This window comes from Oryzias latipes, chromosome 21, assembly GCF_053564925.1.
Source record: "Oryzias latipes strain Hd-rR chromosome 21, Olatipes_Hd-rR_3.1".
In the NCBI taxonomy this organism is placed as follows: domain Eukaryota; kingdom Metazoa; phylum Chordata; class Actinopteri; order Beloniformes; family Adrianichthyidae; genus Oryzias; species Oryzias latipes.
Window position 1 is genome coordinate 32,804,584 of NC_136257.1, and position 21,905 is coordinate 32,826,488.

General features: G+C 39.9%; 1 protein-coding gene across 19 annotated transcripts in view; it reads right to left on the reverse strand.

Annotated features, from left to right (window-relative positions):
* The window catches only part of stxbp5l (syntaxin binding protein 5L), a 159,353-nt gene that overhangs the window by 124,504 nt on the left and 12,944 nt on the right, over positions 1-21,905 (reverse strand). For all 19 annotated transcript variants that reach the window (XM_023950983.2, XM_023950981.2, XM_023950979.2 and 16 more), the window contains exon 2: positions 346-443. In XM_023950983.2, the coding sequence (XP_023806751.1) occupies positions 346-443 (98 nt within the window). The remainder of the gene's footprint in view (positions 1-345; positions 444-21,905) is intronic.

Sequence of the window (21,905 nt, forward strand, 5' to 3'; positions counted from 1 at the left end):
TCCTAAAAAAATATATATGAAATGAGTAAAAGTACATTATTTTTTTGGGGTACATATCACACTTATTTTTTTACCTGGAGGGTATTAAAAATCATACTCCGTTCAAGTTGCTGTAGGTTTTCCTTATATTCTAGTATTTTGTAAATTTGAGTCTAAATACTGACTTTGGACTTTCCCAGGATGCTGATTCATTTAAAGCATACAATTTCCTGATTTTATCCTGTAATCTTCAGAGGCAAAGTGCAGGTAACATGTTTTCAGAGTGATGGAAAGGGTGGTGTGGTAGCGGTTTTACCGTTTGTTCCGGTCAGAAGCTGCAGAAAGTAACTGTGGAGTAAAGGATACATTCGTACACCGCCTGATCTCGAACCGATGGCCAAGATCTTCTGCACCGGGTCAAAGGCCAAAGCTGTGGGCTGGTAAGGGAAGCCATGACGTACAGTCTGTAAGGAGAAAAAAATAAAACTCAAGTTAGAAATAAAATAATAAAAATATATAAAAAGAATGTTTTACTTGATGAAAATCTTATATAATTCAGATGGTGTGTTTCTGTTCTGTGAAGATGCATAAAGCATTGCAACAGCATTTAGGACTGAAAGTAAGAGAATTCCTTTAAGACACATGTCAGGTCTGACAGGGCAAACAACAGTCTGATACTCCCACTCTGACAGCGCTGCATGCTCTGCAGCTGTCTGCCATTAGTCATGTTAATTATCCCAGTGGAACGTCACTTACAGTAGTGTGCTGTGTGTGCAGAAGTGAGTGCATGTATCTTGGTGGGGGGTGGTACAGTAGAGACAAAGACATCGTCGCTGATGGATGAAAACCTTTTACTAAGGATTTTTTGGTGCACTTTCTGCAACACACCTGCAATATTTTGTTCATGAATGCAACATTTAATGACAAAAGCAAAACACAAATTCAGTATTTGGAAATGTGTTAACCTGTACATGGTTGATTTCTCCTCTAGTCTAGACACTGGCTTAAATCACCTTTAATGAGACCTTCGTTTTAAGATAAGAAATAAGATAAGATAGGACTTTATTGATCCCCGGAGGGAAATTCGGTTGTCACAGCAGCCAAAAACAAGAAATATAGCAGTTGGAAAAGTACGAAGTCCGCTGATGCCAAGACTGCAGCCCTCTTCAGCCTTAGACTAAAATGCTACAAAATGCGTTGCTTCCAGAGGCAAATGTTCCGGTAATTAAAAAGTCCAAAGATTACAGTAACAGGGAATCAGAATGGTTTTATTGTTACTGTCCACATAAAAAGCTGAGCATGTGTCCACACTATGTTGATGACAATAAGAAAGAATCTATGTTTTATTGAAGTGAAATTTTATTTAAAAATTGTCATTTGTATTGTTTATATCTGACTCTCTGCATTTATATGAACAACAAATGGCAATCGTCCATTTTCTTGTTTCGATTTATATAAATGGGGTCTAAACTTTTTCAGGTCATGGACCATTTAGATTTTCACACATTAATCCAAACGGGGCCAAAGTTTGCGTTTCATATTTTTAATCATCCGGTTTCTAAAATACAACAGGGTTTTAGGGCTTCCAAAATAAAAATAAAAAATAACAGTAATGTTACAAGATTTAAAGACGTAAATTTAGGACTTTTTCTTCGTAAATTTAAGAGTCGAATCGAGCACACAGTGCAGCACGTGAACTAGCAGCAGAGCTAAAACTGTGCACACAAAAAGACTAAACGTAGTTGAACAGGTGGGCTGAATGTTTATCGATAATGTTACAAAAGTTTTGAAGCTCTTTTGTTTAATTTACTATTTATTCATGTTTTGTTTATTGATTGGTGGCTTGCAGGATCTCTGAAGCCCGTTGATGAACCCATCAGTGTCCACTTCAGGCGCTTCCGACTTTCAAGTTGTGATGCATTAAAACATAGCAGTTTTATTGACCGGTTGGTTTTTCAGGATGAAAAATGTAGTTGCCCCGGCTTTTATTCCAAAAATGTGACAGCTGGGTCGTCGCTTATTAGTGACAGGTGTTTGTTCCATCACAGACAGAACGGTGATGGCTAATGGGTTCATTTTGCACTGAGATTCGGTCAGGGAATGTAGACAGCACCACCAGATAAAAATTTTAGGATTTTTTGAAATGATGAGAACATTTATTATGTTCTGGTTAGCACTGGCCGCTAATTTTTCCTTTCTCTCTTTGAAGCGTCATAAATCTCCGCTTCAAAGAGCGGCGTCTAAAGTAACGATCAGCAGTTAGACCTGGAGACTGGTGTCTATTAGAGACCGGCCACTGTTGGATGATATATGGTAATCTAAAAAGCTGCAAACATGGATTTTAGCCTTGACATCAGTGGTCCCTAACACCCAGGCTGCAGACAGAAAAAAAAGCATAAATTAACTTTGATTATTTCTGTTTTGTTATTTTCTGTTATATTTTGCAAAACTACCGGATTATGTTCACCTCATTTGACTGCCTTGACACGTCATGTGACTTTTAGCAGCTGCTCGGATCGCAAAGTTAGTTGCTCAGTGGTTACAAGGTGATGAAAACCCAACAATAAAACGTCTATGGAAAGTTTTCTGGGAGAAAAGAGTCAATGAAGGTACCGAAGAAGAGGCTTGGACTTCAAAGAAAAATAAAGCTGCTTTTTACAGACAAAACCAGAAGTCTTCCTCGACGTAAACATTTACTGAGACAGTTGATCTCACGTGTCAGAGGCTGCTCGCTCTGCCTAATATGACGTTTGAATGTTTCACACACAAAGATAATAGATAGACAAGGGTTGTGTCGTTTTATTTTGCTCTTTAATGCATCACAACTTGAAAGTCCGAAGCGCCTGAAGTTTTCAGTGTTGGTAGGAAATATTTTATTTGGGAAAATAGACAGAAAACATACAAAAACATATCATTTATTGTCAGACACCACAGCAACATCATAAAGTGAGATGTGCTGCATGTGTAGATTATGTCCACCTACGTATTATAAAGTGCATAACTTCATGACATTGTTACTGTTCTGCACGCTTGGCCTAAACGGTAATATTGCCCACGCATTGCATCAGACATGTCTGAGCAGGTCATGGTTAAAAAAAAACAGACTCAAAATTCTGGGGTAAAGTGTCATCAGTATGAGAAATATAGCATTATATCATGCTTTCAATTGTTCATATCCAATCATCAAATGATCAGACCAATTTGAACAATGAGATGAAATGGATTGAGCACTTCTGTTGATGACATGTTGTGACACGCAGCCGTTAAATTCCTTCATTCAGAACCATTTAGTCAACGCTTTTGATTGCCTTTGACTCTCCATTGCGTCTATAATCCTTGGAACCTCATTCTATGTCAACAGTAGCAGTTTAAAAGACTTCAGCATCTGCTGTCTATATATATATATATATATACTGTATATGTCTGTGTGTGTGTGTGTGTGTTGTATTCCAGAACTGTGCACACATCTTGCTTTCTTTGACAATACTGAATAATCATGAGGGTTTCCACATTTGCACAGACTTGATTTCCACTTTAAATTATCAATGGATGCAGACATGTTCTTGCTTTCTAATTTGCATTTAGAAAATAGTGTTTGAACCGCCACTAGGGTAATTGCAATTAAAGGTACAGCAGGGATATGAAGCTTTATCAATTATGAAACTGACTGATTAATAAAGTCAAAAAAAAGAACAACATTTCTTTTTTTTGTTCTAATTTTGAGACACAATCTAAATAGAAGCTGCAACTTGAATAAAAAAAACGGGGGTCATCATTTGCCTTTTTTAAAGCTAGGAACAACAGATTTTGGAAGTAAAAATAAAACAAAATACTTGAGCAATCAACCTGAAGTTGCACAAGAAATTAGATAACCAAAATATCCTTAAACAATTTACTGTAGAGCATCTACTTTTGGACCTCCTCCCATTCTAAGACAGAATTTATATCAAAGATGATATTAAGTTAAGTTAATAACATTTAATCCTATTTCCTATCAAGTTCAACACTGCCAGATCGTTGTATTGGCAATAACTGCTAAAGGGGGAGGAAACAACAACTGGGAAGAGATTTTATAGACTTTCCAAGGAGATCCTTAAAGATGAGAAAACTGTACATCAGCAATTTAAAGAGCAGAGCCCAAAGAATGACCACTGGTGACTGTCTATGAAGACTCTCATTCATCCAGGTTGGTTCCATTGTAGTAGGTTTAAGGGATGTCATCTGGACTTGGTTTTAAAGTTGGAAGACGTTTCACCTCTTATCCAAGAGGCTTTGTCAATTCTGAAATAGCTGGTCTAAGAGCTGGTATATATGCGCTCATTGGGGGAGGAGTTAGACCTGAAACTGGAGGTGTTGTCCACTTAGCCTATGTGGTTTCGGGTCGTTAATAGTCCTTTGTCCTCAGCTGGGGGTTGGGGAGTCAGTGACTCCCTCTCCAAAATGGTCGTCTCTTTCAGCGGTTAACGACTCAGGTGGAACTGGTTTGGTTTGTTTAGGTTTCAAAACACTGCCGTAGATGGATGGAAGAATAAACCTGAGACCACCATTCTTATTAAGAGAAGGTTTATCCTTCTTGACAAAGATGGCTTCTTTCACTCCTCGCTCAAACCATCCTTTCTCTCTGGCTAGAATTTGGACTTCACTGTCCTTGAAAGAGTGGTTTGTGGCCTTCAGGTGGAGATGTACTGCAGACTCAGGTCCACTTGGGTTGGCTCTGCGATGTTGGTAAAGCCGCTTGTGTAGCGGTTGTTTGGTTTCTCCTATATACTGTTCATTGCAGTTCTCTTTGCAGTGGATAGAGTACACAACATTACTCTGTTTGTAGCTGGGAATTTTGTCCTTTGGATGAACCAGTTTCTGTCTGAGGGTATTGACTGGTTTGAGATGAACTGGGATGTTATGTTGTTTGAAAATCCTTTTAAGTTTTTCAGACAGGCCTGAGATATATGGAATTGAAATACTGTTCCGTTTCGGCTCTTGTTCCTTCTTGTCTTGTTTTCCTGTATGTTGGGATCTGGTGAATGCCCACTTGGGATATCCACAGGTTCGGAGGGCTTGGTGGATATGTTGCTCTTCCTTCTTCTTTCCGTCAGAGCTTGTGGGGACCTCCTGGGCTCTGTGTTGTAATGTCCTGATGACGCCTAGTTTGTGCTGTAAAGGGTGCTTTGAGTCAAATAACATGTACTGATCTGTGTGAGTAGGCTTTCTGTACACTTCAACCTGGAGCTGTCTGTCCTCTCCAATGATCACAGCACAGTCTAGAAAGGCTAGGGTGTTGTCCTTTGTGTCTTCCCTGGTGAACTTGATGCTCTTGTCTACTGCGTTGATATGATCTGTGAAAGTCTCCACTTCCTGGCTTTTGATCTTGACCCAAGTGTCGTCCACATATCTGAACCAGTGGCTTGGAGTTGTACCTGGGAAGGAGTCCAGGGCTCTTCTCTCAACTTCTTCCATGTACAAGTTGGCCACAATGGGTGAGATTGGAGAGCCCATAGCACAGCCGTGTCTCTGCCTGTAGAAGTTTCCCCTGAATTGGAAATATGTGGAGTTGAGGCACACTTCCAGCAGTTCGCAGATGTGGTCTGGTGTCAGATATGTTCTGTCTTGTAGCTGAGAATCCTGTAGTAATCTCTTCCTCACTGAAATCACTGCCTCTGTGGTGGGAATGCAGGTGAAGAGGGAAGTTACGTCGTAAGACACCATCGTCTCGTCAGAATCCAGCTGAAGATGTTTGACTTTGTTTGCAAAATCTTGTGAATTCTTAACATGATGCTCTGTGTTGCCAACTAGAGGGGCCACAATAGTAGCCCCTCAACAGGGAGAATAGAGGAAACCACACTAAGGCAGGGATTGATAGAGAGAGGTGGATTAAGAATATTTCCGACCGTGAGCTGACCCAAACAGAGAAAGAGGTATTATCCAAGGGGCTGAATTTCTCGGTTACACCAAATCATATCCCCGTGGTAGACCTCATCACAGCTACAGAAACGGCCATAAAGGGGAACAATCTGACTGGATCTCAAGCTGAAGAATTACGACTCAAAATTTCGGCGGCACTGTCCAGCGCCAAACCACCACCTTCCAATCTTTCCTCAGATGAAAGAAAGGCCTTGACAGCCCTGGAGAAGGACCACAGTATCAACATTTTACCAGCGGATAAAGGGAGATGCACTGTGATCCTGAATGCGGCGGACTATGAAGCCGAAGTTACCAACCTACTCAGCGACACCACCACATATGAAGCTCTTAGAAGAGACCCAACCAGCGGCTACAAGAAAAAGGTTATAGACTGCCTACAAAGACTGGAGAGAGATCAAGTCATCGACAAGCCTCTTTATTACAGACTGTACCCGGGTAATACCACTCCATGCATTTATGGCCTCCCAAAAATCCACAAGGAAGGAATACCACTGAGACCCATTGTCAGCAACATTGACTCAATAACTTACAACATGGCTAAACACCTGGCTACTATTTTGGCCCCTCTAGTTGGCAACACAGAGCATCATGTTAAGAATTCACAAGATTTTGCAAACAAAGTCAAACATCTTCAGCTGGATTCTGACGAGACGATGGTGTCTTACGACGTAACTTCCCTCTTCACCTGCATTCCCACCACAGAGGCAGTGATTTCAGTGAGGAAGAGATTACTACAGGATTCTCAGCTACAAGACAGAACAAATCTGACACCAGACCACATCTGCGAACTGCTGGAAGTGTGCCTCAACTCCACATATTTCCAATTCAGGGGAAACTTCTACAGGCAGAGACACGGCTGTGCTATGGGCTCTCCAATCTCACCCATTGTGGCCAACTTGTACATGGAAGAAGTTGAGAGAAGAGCCCTGGACTCCTTCCCAGGTACAACTCCAAGCCACTGGTTCAGATATGTGGACGACACTTGGGTCAAGATCAAAAGCCAGGAAGTGGAGACTTTCACAGATCATATCAACGCAGTAGACAAGAACATCAAGTTCACCAGGGAAGACACAAAGGACAACACCCTAGCCTTTCTAGACTGTGCTGTGATCATTGGAGAGGACAGACAGCTCCAGGTTGAAGTGTACAGAAAGCCTACTCACACAGATCAGTACCTGTTATTTGACTCAAAGCACCCTTTACAGCACAAACTAGGCGTCATCAGGACATTACAACACAGAGCCCAGGAGGTCCCCACAAGCTCTGACGGAAAGAAGAAGGAAGAGCAACATATCCACCGAGCCCTCCGAACCTGTGGATATCCCAAGTGGGCATTCACCAGATCCCAACATACAGGAAAACAAGACAAGAAGGAACAAGAGCCGAAACGGAACAGTATTTCAATTCCATATATCTCAGGCCTGTCTGAAAAACTTAAAAGGATTTTCAAACAACATAACATCCCAGTTCATCTCAAACCAGTCAATACCCTCAGACAGAAACTGGTTCATCCAAAGGACAAAATTCCCAGCTACAAACAGAGTAATGTTGTGTACTCTATCCACTGCAAAGAGAACTGCAATGAACAGTATATAGGAGAAACCAAACAACCGCTACACAAGCGGCTTTACCAACATCGCAGAGCCAACCCAAGTGGACCTGAGTCTGCAGTACATCTCCACCTGAAGGCCACAAACCACTCTTTCAAGGACAGTGAAGTCCAAATTCTAGCCAGAGAGAAAGGATGGTTTGAGCGAGGAGTGAAAGAAGCCATCTTTGTCAAGAAGGATAAACCTTCTCTTAATAAGAATGGTGGTCTCAGGTTTATTCTTCCATCCATCTACGGCAGTGTTTTGAAACCTAAACAAACCAAACCAGTTCCACCTGAGTCGTTAACCGCTGAAAGAGACGACCATTTTGGAGAGGGAGTCACTGACTCCCCAACCCCCAGCTGAGGACAAAGGACTATTAACGACCCGAAACCACATAGGCTAAGTGGACAATACCTCCAGTTTCAGGTCTGACTCCTCCCCCAATGAGCGCATATATACCAGCTCTTAGACCAGCTATTTCAGAATTGACAAAGCCTCTTGGATAAGAGGTGAAACGTCTTCCAACTTTAAAACCAAGTCCAGATGACATCCCTTAAACTTACTACACTGGTGACTGTGTTGTTGAAAAGCCAGAACAGAAATTATGTTGTAGAAATCAACAGGTTTTGTCATTTTGGCTAAAAACGCCATAATCAGAATTAAACAGACCTTGGGCAATGCTTGGATCTAAAGATCATTGGTGTCTTTAACTAACGCATTTTGGTTTTGCAGTGTTCGTAAACGCTAATGAAACATGAACATAGGGATCTTGCATGCTGCTGTGTGGTTTCTTAATCCATTCTTCTATTTGTTGAATTCTGAATAAAAACATTCCTAAGTAAGCCATGTCTTTATATAGTATATTTGAGGCCTTGTTTTTTTGTTTTTTAGACGTTTGCCAAATGTCCTGAAATAGTACTAAAAAAACAAACCCGTTTTTGTCATAGTAACATAGTTTAACTTGTACATTTCTAAATATGGCGGCTGCTTCAGCAGCGTTAAGCAGTAAGTTAAGCTAATGACCCATTGGTTGTAAAGCACCTAGATGCGTGAAATTTGTTCTCTGCATTTGACCCCTCCCATGGGGGAGTGGTGAGCAGCAGACAAGAACCATTTGGTGGTTCAACCCCCCAATCCAACCCCTTAATGCTGAGTGTCAAACAGGGAGGCATTAGGTCTTCAGTATGACTCAGCCTGGATTTTAACTCAGGGTGGACACTCTACCACGAACCTTCCAGAGACATGACTGCAGACTCTACAGCTGCCATCACTACCTAAATGGAATGATGATTTAGATGTTAAATGGATAATTGGGGTCGGCACATGCAGGAATGAGGCCCACAGACTGACAGACCTTACATCTGACCCTCATGCCAACTTCACACTGTACAAAGCACTAAAGCCCATCAGAGAGCTGAAACAGGCCGGCTGAAGCTCAGGAGCATGCTCAGTGTCTCACCATCTAGGGTCCAAAAACCAGCTACCATTTTCATATAACAGCATATTTATTAACAGAACATTTGTTTTATACGAGATATATAATTAAAAACAAAGAACAGATAATTGGAATTCTGTAAAAACAGCTTTTTTCACGTGATCTACAACCTAGCCCTTAAAAAACTAAAGGAAGCAGCTCTAGAACAGGTTCAGAAACATGTAAAAAGTGGGTCAAATGCGTTCCATTCCTTGCTAGATACTCCCTTTCTGTTCCGCTACACAACATATTTGTCACAATCATGTGGGTGTGTGCTGTGTCTGTGTGTGCATGTGTGGGGGTTTTGTACCTTGTTTAAAACAAAATAACCATGAGAATGAATCCTTTATTTGTATCCAAGATCATTTTGCAAAACCTGGCGCACACTGTACCACAGTAAAAAATAGAAACTGTAGTGTGGAGTACAATTGTACCATAATAAACTCAAAACCCCATACCTGTAATTACATTTTGGATCTGCAAACAAAATTTGTGCCCCAGAAAAACACATTTTCAAGATTTACCGCTATAAAAATATTGTTTTAAATATTTTGTCTTAGAAAAAAAAGCACAAGTGGAGGAATTTCCAATACATTTTTAAAATATTAATAATTGCCTGTCCAATGTACAAAATATTTATGTTACAGAAATGAAAATAAAAAATGCTAAAAAATAAAAAGAATCCTAATACACAATGCAGCACATTAGGATTATGTTAGAAGAAGCAAATCCGGTATCAGGTATTCTATTCTTATACATTTTTTTTTCATCATTTGTTTTGTTTTGTATGCAATTTTATTTTGCTTTTCTTTTTGTTCCCTTTTGTTACTATGTGAAGGCAAGATAATAAATTACATCTTAATAGCCTGGTTTTTGTTTTTATTAAAAAAAAAATCTGTCCCAGTTAGAATTGCCACATAATCCATTGAGTCAATGGAATTTATTAGAAGGAACATGAGTTAGTTAGTTTTCATGACGGATTTGCAGTTTTTTTGCTGCTTATTTATATTTCCTTAACAATAGGTTGAATACTTTTCTCATGTAAATATGGTTTCCATTAATTAAATGATAGAGCGAATTATTTCAAACTATTTTAGGTTTAACCACGCGGCTTCCTGACAATACAGATTAAAAGAAGAATCAAGGATTTTCAGTAAAACACCTGAGAAAAAGTGCAGAGTATAACATGAAATATTACAATATTAAACTTAAATTTTATACATTTATTTAAATGCATGTTTTATATTACTGCTTGACAGATTTTGAATACTACATCTGCAGGCTTTTATTCAGTTACCTCCAGTTAAAAAAGGATATATGGTAATAATATAAAAACGTTTAGGAAAGCATGTACTTTAGGTGAACCCAGATGTATTTTCCAATTCTAGATGTTAAATAGGCTTCATGTGTCGTTGTGTAAACAATCCTTTAAATGAAGTTTCCAACAGGTGAAACTGATAATCAACACAAACAAAGCGGGATGCCACAAACATATTGAGCCCTTTGCATAAAAATGGATTTGTGAGTAAAAATAACTGTTATTCAGTGTAGAAATTTTAAATCTCTGAATAATGTAAGAAGAACATTCAGGCTAATCTCCGTGTGTCATAGTGTGCAGCGTACAGCAGGAAAGACACAAGAGCGGAGTCACCAGGAGATGAAAATTAAATAAATAAATCTATTATCAAGGGAAAATAAATCTCTGCCAGAGCAGGAAATCCAAAACAGGTTTCCAGACTTAACCTTGCTTCGACAGAAAACAAGACAAATCTGTCATATGTCCTAGTAGAAGAAGAGAAGGCTTGAACACGCTTGAAAAGTGCTGAGAAAGACGATGGCAAAACTGGAGAGACAACTGGAGCTGGTTTGGAAATTTGCAGTAAAAGCTAAATGAAATGAAACGTCTACAATTAACGTGAAACATTTTAACCCTGCATATTTTTAAATTTTTTAGAAAGAAAGAAAAAACAGGGAAAGAATTCATGTCAATGTAAGAAGAAAGTAATTATGTCGTAAGATTTTTGCACTTATGCATAAATTACAGACTTAGTTCACATTAGATTCATTAAATATTCTGATTATGTCCCAAAGTCAAGTAGGGTTTGATTTCATTGAAAATAAGTGATTGCTTTTACATTTTACAGTGGTTGGCGCTCTTGTCTCACAGCAAGAAGGCCCTCGGTTCAAGTCCCAGCTGGGGGACCTGAACCAGAACCCCAATGGGGGACCTGAACCAGAACACCAGTGGGGGACCTGAACCAGAACACCAATGGGGGACCTGAACCAGAACATCAATGGGGGACCTGAACCAGAACACCAGTGGGGGACCTGAACCAGAACACCAATGGGGGACCTGAACCAGAACACCAATGGGGGACCTGAACCAGAACACCAATGCGGGACCTGAACCAGAACCCCAATGGGGGACCTTTCTATGTGGAGTTTGCATGTTCTCCCTGTGGATTTTCTCTGGGGACTCCGGCTTCCTCCCACTGTCCAAAAACATGCTTCATCGGTTAAATCAGGGGTCGGGAACCCATGGCTCGCGAGCCATATATGGCTCTTTTGATGGTCACATGTGGCTCGCAGACAAATCTTTAATTATAGTAATTTTTTTTTCATTAGACCAGTCCTTCTCGGGCGCAATGCCAGAGGCGCGCAGTAGTAGCAGTGCTTAGAGAGAGAAATCTGCGCCAGCGCTATCAGTTACTATTATCTATTATTTCACAGAGTTTGTACCACCCGGAAACCTGTGAATTGACGTGCCTAAAACTGCGCGCTCCCGTCTCTGAGAAAGAGCGCGCAGATGCGGGGACGGGATGTGTGAGGAAGAAAGCAGAGGGTGGGGGTGAGGGGTTGTGGGGACAGGCAGCAGGTGAATCGCGCAGGGATTGTAAAAACGTAAAACCCGCTTCCCGTCACTCACTGCAGCGTGTGAGTGTGTGTCTGGCTCCCCGTCTGCATGTGAGCAGTCTTTGTCACATCTACAGAACATTCAGACCTAAGATCACGTTTAAAGTCTCAACGCCTGAACGAAGCAGAAACTCACCACGTATCAACCAGACTAGACCATCAGCAAAACTACCACGAGAAATACTCATCATTTATTAGCAACAGAATAACAATGTTATTAAAAAGAATCCACAGACTTATTGTACTTTAAAAATGTTGAAATTAAATCAAATGCACACATTCATTTGTATATTTAGTTTTAAACAAATTGTCGCGGACTGAGTTGGGTGGCTGTTGGGCCGCGTTAAAAGTTCTGGAGTTCATTGAACGCGTCAAGCAGAGATCTGATTGGCCCTCAGTTCTGTCGCTCAGCCTGTTGTTAGGTAGTTTGGACCAATGGGGTTCAGCTATGGGCCGAATAAGGGAAAGGGGAGGGCTGCAGCGGGAGCAGGGGAATATAAAGTTGGGAGAAGCGCTCTCGTGTCGGCGGGAGAGATTCAGGAGTTGCTGAATTATTTGTACGGCGTTTGTTGCGGTCTACAGTAATCGGAATAAAGAACTTTAAAAGAGGTTAAGTCTCCGTGCCTCAGTGTGGGGAAGGGACACTACATTATTGTATGGCTCTTTCGAAATTACATTTCAAAATATGTGGCATTTGTGGCTCTCTTGGCCAAAAAGGTTCCCGACCCCTGGGTTAAATGGTTACTTTAAATTGTCCCTATAGGTGTAAATGTGAGTGAGTATGGCATGTGATTTGTGGCCTTGGGACAGACTGTCCAGGATGTCCCCTGCCTTCGCCCACAAGTGACCGGGATAGGCTCCAGCAGCCCGTGACCCCAAAAGGGACAACACGGGTTTAAAATATGAATGAATGATTTTGTATAAAATCAAATTATTAATCCTTCGAGTTTTAGATCCTATTAAAATAAAAAATAAATAAATAAATAAAACAACAGAATACAAAATAGACTGAATGTTTTACTATAATGAGAATAATAATTCCCAATACAATCTCCTAAAAACATTCATCTGACTTACTCCTTTAGCTTTTCAAAAGAAGGAGTTTACAGAAACTTGTTCCTTGAAGCTGCTGGATTGCACTTTGAGGAGGAAAATGAATAAATGCAGTCCTCCGGGTGTTGACATCAGGCTCTCTTTACAACTGGACTTGCCTGTTTCTGGTGGATAGTTGCTGGGATACGGGTTCGCCACCCCATACCTGTAGCGCACACATCTAGGAGCCAAGAAGTGGACGAGAAATTGTAATACAGCTCCCGAAGTACCAGCCTGTTATGTGGCCTGTCCCCAGTCAAGACCAATAAGCCGCCAGAAGCTGCATTTTATTAACTCAGCCCCCCATCTGCCCCCCCCTCCTCTCTCTGCTGTCCACACATATACAACCTTAATGCATCCGAGCCCCATGCTCAGATAACCAGCACACAGATATCTCCTCTCTGTTGTCAAACATCACCGCATGCCACCCAACTGCCTCCCTCTTTCAATGCGCAGAGCTCAGCTGCAGAGCTGGTCTAGACCCCCGCTGCTATAAATAGCACACAGCACCCATGTCTACCACCGCCAGCCAAACGTGCGCTGAAAAGCTGAATCTCCAAACACAGATCAACAAAACCCAATGGAACCTGCAGTTATTCATCTGTGTGGTGATGCAGGACACATGGCTCTGACTGTACACACTCCATACATACTGCAATCAATGCTGTGTTTCTGTGTGCTGCATAGTTTTACTTCATCTGAACAAAAACAGTATTTAATGGAAAAGGGTTCAGTATCAATCATTTTCCTTGTAAAACCAATAACATCTTTGCAGGGGTGTACGTTTTGCACACTTGCTGTTGTTGTGTCATAATATTAAATAAATAAATAAATCATGTTAAAAACTCTGTGGCTAATTTTCCTTTTAGCTATACAGTTATTGCTGTAGGAAAAGTGAAACCACTTTAAGACAGTTTGGATAAAAACAGTAACAACCTGAAGGTGTTGATTTGGTGTTCCCACTTTTACTATGACCCAGTGATCCATGCAGGGACCGGACACCCTCAGACCTTGACTGTTCACCCCTCCCACACACACGACTGCCATTTAAGCCGAGTGACCACATCAAGAGTCTGGTGCCCACTCAGTTTCATCAGGAGCCCGTCGGATGCTGCGGGTGTTCCAAAGTCCAATGAACTATTGGGCTCAAATATGGGCAAAGCTCAAAGACCTCCGCATCTTAATAATTGGAGATGCGGGTTATGAATGAACACCTTGCCAGCGGCTACGACCAACTTTGAAATGTCAGAAAACCCCTGAACTGCCTGCAAGCCTGTGATGCATGTTGAACAAGCATCCCTGAAGAAATGGAACAATCCAGCATGTGATTCATGTCTGTGATAAACCCTCAAGCATTTTTTAGACACTCATTTTGAACTCTTTAACCAAAATCAACCTTCACTGCTCTTTCAAAATAAATAAATGTAGGAGATAAAGTTTAGATCTGCTGCAGCCATGGTCCAAAGGAAAACCAAAGTCATTTACATGTCTAAACTAATTTAACCCTTTGGGTCTTTTGGATCTTTTTTTTTTTTTTTTTACAGTTGGCTCTACTAGTTTATCCTTAAAACATTTGTGGCAAAACTGAGTGTCCATCTTTTTTTTATGCAATCCCGTTTTTTTTGTTTTTGTACCAATGAATTTATTTATTACACAATAATTTCACAATGAACCTAAAACTGTCCCAAAAAACGTAATTACCTGTTATTTTGCAACAAAAATCCCCCCCCCCCCCCCAAAAAAAAAATGTTTTTACATTTTTTAACAAAATATCAAACATATAGAGACTTTTTTTTTAATAAATTTACAAACAAAGCAAATATAAGTGAAAACAATGTGAAAAAAGAAAAAAAACTACAAATGCATGATGAAGAAACATCCAAATAAACAATGAAATTTGCTCGAGGCTTAATGTCATCAATAACTATTTAATGAAGTACTTCATTTTTGTACACAACCACACATCTACAAACTCAAATATTCATGCACACCCCAAAAAGCACACACAAAACCCTTCTCTGCACAAACCTGGACGCACATGCAGATCTACATGTATAGATCTACTACGCATGCACACTAGCAGCACAAACACTTGCATGTGTGGGTCGTTTTCATACACCCAGCATGTCGCATGCATACAAACCTCTGCATACGTGCAGAGGAGAGCAGGCAGGTGTGTTTATGTGACTGTTTGCTAAAACATACAGTCGTGTTATGTAGCCCAAACACACAAAGGGCCCCTGGTCAGCAGCACAAGTAGTCAGGGTGGCCCAGACCCCCATGGGGACTTCCATTGGAGGGACAGTCTAATACCAGCCACCCAGAAACAGGACTGAGAGACCACCATTAGAGCCCCAGCCCAGGCAGGGACCGGCCCCCGCACATTCAAATGTACTTGTTGCATTTTATGGCTGAACTCTTGACTTCTTTAACTTTTTGTATCATGAAAAAGGGACCTGCTGATAAATTATTACATTTCTAGTGACAGGTTTTAATTTGATTTAACTGAATGGATTCAGCTTGAATGTTTTAACAGTGGCAGCACACTGGTTTCCTCCAGTCATGCTGTAGATTTTCTCTATCATTCACTTCTTTGATGAGAGGTCCGACTTTCACATTTAGAGCTGAAAAATCTACTTCTACTGTTGTCAAATGGGCCTCATGTGAAGTGCCAACACTAGCTTCTGGTTCTGCATGACTAATGTTGGGGACAGACATCTAAAATGGACATTTATCTGAGGGTCACAAAGGCTAAAAGCTCAACCGAAAGCCAGGTGGCCAATAGATATCGGGCCGAGGCGGAAGATAATCTTTGTCTGGATTAATGTACCGCATGAGCCCTGGTAACAACTGTGGGCATTTTAGGGAGCCTATATTTCTTTTGTTGTACACATTAAAAAGTCAATTTTTTATGAATTGAGTTTTTTTTGGAGGATTTCTACTGTTGGTGTTGCACAAATTTAGGGAAATGCCAAATATTTTTGGAGTAATCCCACTGATGAGTTCTATGATTTAGTCTTTAATGTTTTATAAGACCTAAACATATTAATCACAATAAGTTTTATTTTTTAGATCTTATCCCTCTGATGTGTTTCACAAAGACACACACAGGACGTCACACATTAAGAAATTATTGCTAAAAATGAAGCAGGAGTCCAGCTCTAAAAAAAATGCTCTAAAAAATGATAATAGAGCAAAAAAAAAAACGGAATTATTTGATTTGTAATTTCTTATTAATATTTCCAGGCTTTCTTTGTTTTGTTCTGCAGCATGTTCATATTTGTATAATTTTGACAGAATATATTTCTATGGAGAGCATAATATTACAAGTTATTTAAGGTTTAACTTGAGTTATTCTGGATTAATGTTCCTGTTTTTATTCACATTTATGTTCAAAAAGTTCAGTTTAAAAGGTTTAAAAGTTTAGCTTTAGCGTGTTCAGTAAATGATTAACTTCTTCGGCCCTTAAGCATGTTTTTAACTTAGGCCCCTGTGTGACTGAGTTTGACCCCCCTGTAATACGAGTCTAGAAATATGGCTAAATAGAAGATAGGGAACTGTGATGGCAGCATACCCTGCCACACCCACAAACAACATGGCGGTAACCTCCCTTCAGCATTGCACACTTTCTTTTTAATTTTATTATTTCAGATTCTCTATTCTTAAATAAATGCACACATTTCTTTGAGTTAAAATGTACATTCATTATCTATTTTCAATCATTTCTAGCACATGTACACTTATTTAGTTTACTTATTTTGGTTTGTTTAATTAATGTCACCTGTTTTTGAGTTGCCAGTGCTGAGGGGGCTACTGGTCTCTACGGGTGTGGCTGAGGTTCTGCTCCTGGAGCTGTGCTGTGAGGACTGGCAAAGGAGGAGCTCAAGTCTTCACAGCCTTTAAATACTCCAGCCAGGCAATTAGGAAGGCACCATCTACTGAAGCCTCCAGGGGAGAAACTAATGGACTTATTTAATGTTTATTTGCTTTGCTTCTGTTGTTCATTATTCATTTTGTTCCACTTTTGATGATTTTTCTCTTCCACTAAGAGACCAAGTTTTGTGTTTAGTCATGTCTTTAGTCTTTGTTAAATGTTTTTCTATTCATGTTAGTTCCCCCCCATGTTTCTCAAGTGGTCTGATCAGCCACTATATATGTTCCCCTGTTGTGTCTTTGGTTAGGTCAGTTTGTTTCTGTTACTTGGTTTGTTCAGTTGGTTAAGTTAAAGTTATTGCCTGAGTTAATTATGTTTCTGTTGACCTCTTTTACGGGCCCAGTTTGTTCATCTTTTTACATTTTTTGAGAAAATTAAAATTTTCATTTTTGATAAACTTCTGTTGTGCTCTTTGGCCGCTCCATCCCTCACAAGAACACAACAGGATGTTGTCAAATTTTGTATGTGTGCGGGGGAGGGGGGGGGGGGGGGGGCGCTGGTGGGGTTACTCGCCCAGGGAGTAAGTTAGTGTAGAACCACCACTGTATATATATATATATATATATATATATATATATATATATATATATATATATATATATATATATATATATATATATATATATATATATATATATATATATTAAGGTAATTACTTATAAGAAATACTGCTTTAAGTTGATCATTTTATGTTTCCGAGTTTGACTTTGCTTCAGTTGCTCTTATCAAAGCCTTTTTGAGTTTGGCAACTTTCTTTCAAAGAACTTTTTGAACCTTTTATCACGGAATGAGGTCACAGCAGGGACTGCTACAGGTGTGTTGAGCCAGCATTCACTCAGCACAGAAAGAGCAGATGGAACGCTCACTAATGGTGTCCAGGAAGTTCAGGTTTGGCCTGAACTTGGTCAGTGATGTGTTGAAACAAATGGATAATCTGTTAACTAGCATCTGTGTTTGTCACAATCAATAAGCATGTGAAAAAAAATCATTAAAGGGATTTAATTTAGTGCTTTTTTACAGTTATAGACTTCAAAATAAACCTAAATGTTGTCAAAAATTTGCATCAGGAATTCTAGTTATCCGGTGTTTGTTGGTTGTTTATCTGTTTTTATTTAATTCTGACAAAATAATTACAAAAAATTAAATGCAAAACTAATTTCATTTTTGTGACGAGGAAAGGGGAAAGTAGACAAAAACATTATTTTTGCCTCTTTTACTAGATCATTAAACCTACTGGTGCATTTTTTTCATTCTCTCGAAAAAAAACAAAAAGACAAAGAAAAAAATAAAATAAGTAGCAAACACCAAAAAATGTGTAATCCTTCATTTAAAACATGTACCATAAATATAGCGAAGAAGACAATAAGACCGAAATTTGCTTTTTTTCATATTTTAGAAATTCTACATTTAACATTTTTTTAAGTAGATTTTTTGGTTTAACCTTTGTTTTATTTTGAAGTTTCTTCTACGTAATACCCAAAATACATCTTTCTTCAATTTTAGCTCCAGATGTGTTTCCTGAAATGTCCTTTTAAGATGCGATTACTTTTTTCAAACTTCCCATGTCTATTATAAAAGGTAAATAATCCACTTTATGCGATCATTTCAAAATGCTATATTTGAGTACATTGTGAATTTGAATATTTTTAATCAAAAATTCAGAATATATTGGATTTTTTTTATTGTATCTCTTTGAACAGATGTTCACAGCAAAAAAAAAAAAAAACTTTACTTTTGCAATGTTTGTTCTGCAGTCCGTCTGCTGACTCTGTTTGTAAATGCTTGCAGCAAAGCTGAAATAGTTTCAGCGTTGGCTGCAGAACTAATTATTTATGATTAACCCCTTCATGTCGGAATTTACTTGGAATTGTATACCAACGTATTTTTCTGTTTAAGGTGATGCTAAATGAAGTGGAGTGCTGGATTTTATGGTGCGCTGTTAATTGGTGACCTACGGCGTGAAGAGGTTAACAAGATGGTACAAAACAGACTGATATTACCTCTTTAAAGACATTGGAGAAGTCTGAGTGACTCACTGGTAAATATACATTTTAGTGTGAAAAATAGAACGCAGTCGTTCTGCTTGGAAAAAGGATGCCGCCGGAGACCCTCGTGTTCTCGAAGGAGCACTTTTTTCTGAATGTGGCACAAGCGAGAGTTACCTTAAAGTTGGAAAGGATTGTTTTGGGGTTGCCATGACAACACAGTAAACCCATAAGGGCACATCGTCCTCGAATTATAGAACGCGTCTTTGTGTCTCACAATCTGCACATCTGTCTTTGCAATCAAGTCAGTCCTGTCGGAGCAGAAAGGGCGTTTCGGAAACACATCAAGCAAGGAAAAGCATCTGCATCATGTAGATGATTTCCATGAAGGTAAAAGGCACTCGTTCAGGGATTTAAGCACTTAAAAGCAGATGATGAAAGCATCTGAAATGAGATTCGTTGGAAATATTTGAAATGCGAGAGGCTCATTGTGAGACCTTGTTTGTGTTAGCATGTACTTCACATGTCTCCATGCATTACCAATGAACTCGTTATGCTAAGAGTTTGCCTTTGTGCGTCTAGTGTGTTGCCTTTGTGCATACAAATCGTTCATCAGCATCGCCCTGGTGTTTTAGCACCTGTCCCCTAGGGCGACATGTCAGGATGGGAGGCAGCAGCAGCGTTGCCGATTCCCGTCACAGCCAACCATTCCAAACAACTTGACTCTGCGCAGACAGAGAGCCCATCAAACAAATACAGATACGCACGGGGCTCACAGCCCACGAGCAACTGAACCGAGATATTTTGAGGGTGCTCTAAAAGTCTTTTGATCTAGTCAGGAGCTGCCAAGGAAAGAAAAACAGGAGGCAAAACAGAATCTGGAAGGGAGGAATGATGTCTGGAGGAGGAGTAGAAGAAAAGATAAGGGATGTCTGAGTATCTTTGGGCAATAAAAATGTGGAAATTTCAACAAAATCCAGTTTGAGACTAATTTTCATTAAATGATGAGTAAATGACTGGCCCCTCCGAAAAAACAACAAATATTATAAAACCTTGGTAAGTTCTAATATCTAAGCTGTTTTTATCTATAATATAGGCTTGCTATGTGTGATAAGGCTAAAACAAGAGTTGTTTTATTTTACAATATATTCAAAAATTTGTGTTTTTGTATAAAAAAATATTTTAGATTTTGATTCTTAAAAAGTGTCAGATACAATAAGATATGTATGTATATTCACTTTAAGGTAATTTATCTAAATGATAAAAGTGCCGCCATGTGAGTGAACACATTGAACCGCTTCTTCAGATTTATTACCCTCTGTAATCGCAGCCTTATCAGATTTTGATATTAAACACTAAAAACGTGAAACAATCCAAGAGCATGTTTCTGTCTAATTCTGAAAATGAAATGATGAAGGGACTCTCATTCATCACTGAAACTGAGGCTGATGTAATCAGCACCTCTTCCAAGCGGGGTGGCACACGAGCATGCCCAGATTCACACAGAATGTTTGCAGGGTGACAAATCAGGGTGGGAGAGCTAAAAACCAATGAATGAGTGGGGACAAGATCCCCTCTCGACTTCAGTGAGCTCATTTGAATCCGAGCTGCAGAGCGGCCAGATGGAACGGACAGGAACCGCGTGTTTTGTATGTTTACGTCTGAGCACATCACTACATTTTCATCGTTTGATTTGCAGGTTGTTGGGGGGGGGGGGGGGGGGGTTATCCTGTGACAGTGCCTGTGGACTTTATTCATAGCATTTCCTGCTTTATGCATGGCTTTTCTGCACTCATGCATGAACTCCATGCTTTCGCTTTACTTTTCTGCTCTGTTGAACACTTACATGAGCAGCATTTCAACCAAAGGTAAAAACCTTTAGCCTCCAAAAACCCCCTGAAATAACCTGGCATATTTTCTTTACCTATTCTGATCTTTGCTCTCAGTTCCACAATGAATTAGAGTCTGGAAAGGAAACCTGATCTCTGCTGGGACCTGAAGGAAGAGGTGATTGTTTGTCCTCATCTGGTACATGCAGTCCTGGAGGTGATTGTGCAAACATGCAAAGGACTCACATCCACTGAAACATCTTTTCAACGAGGAAACAACAATTTGTTTTCCAAGCTGCCTCAACAGCAACAATTTGTCAAGAATGCAACAGATCTTTAGAAATAAGCTTTCTCCAAGTAAATGCCTAGCTTGATTTTTTGGAACATGTATCATTTTTCACTGCAGATGTCTTACAGGTGGTTGTAGAAATTATTTTCTGTGTAAAAATGTTACTTTATGTCTTCAGTAGTAGCAAAAAGACTGCCGACTGTGTTATTATGCCAAAAGCTGTACTTTATAAATCTATAATAATATTCTCAGCTGTAGCTGCAGAAGTGGTTGAAAACCAAAGTCTGGTAAAAGCATTAAGATGCATTGTGCAGTTGTTGTTTTTTTTCCATCTCTGGCAACATGTCACGTGATTCTTTTGCATTTGACCTCATAATGTTGAGCACATCGCTCTTCAGACGAGAGTGTGGGCTCAACAACCACAAATACATCCCGTATTTCATGCAAAGGCGAAGTGTGTGGGTGTGAGGGTGATTGACTGCAGGCCTGCTGTCAGAGAGCAGCCATGTGTGGACGCGCCACACACGTGCTTTAACCTTACAGCCGCAGCAGCGGGGATGTCAGCGGATCTGAAGTGACATCAGCACCAGTGGATAACACTAAGGACGCTCGGATGTCACTCTGCCCCCTCAGCACAACTGAAAGGGGAGGCTGGTTTTCCGTACAAAAGGCTGGTGCCCCCCAGGTGTGTTTGGGAGATTCCAATTATGTCGGATGCTGTGAGGAGCAGCGCTTTCAGAATTTCTGTTGGGTTTTTTTCCCTCTGCATTTGAAGTTAGGTGACTGGAGGCAGACTGGATTACAGACACGATAGGCCAGCTTGCCTGCATCCCATGTTCATAAGTAAAAAAAAATTCCCCTCTGAGATTCAGGCTAAAAAAAAAAAAAAAAGAAATCCG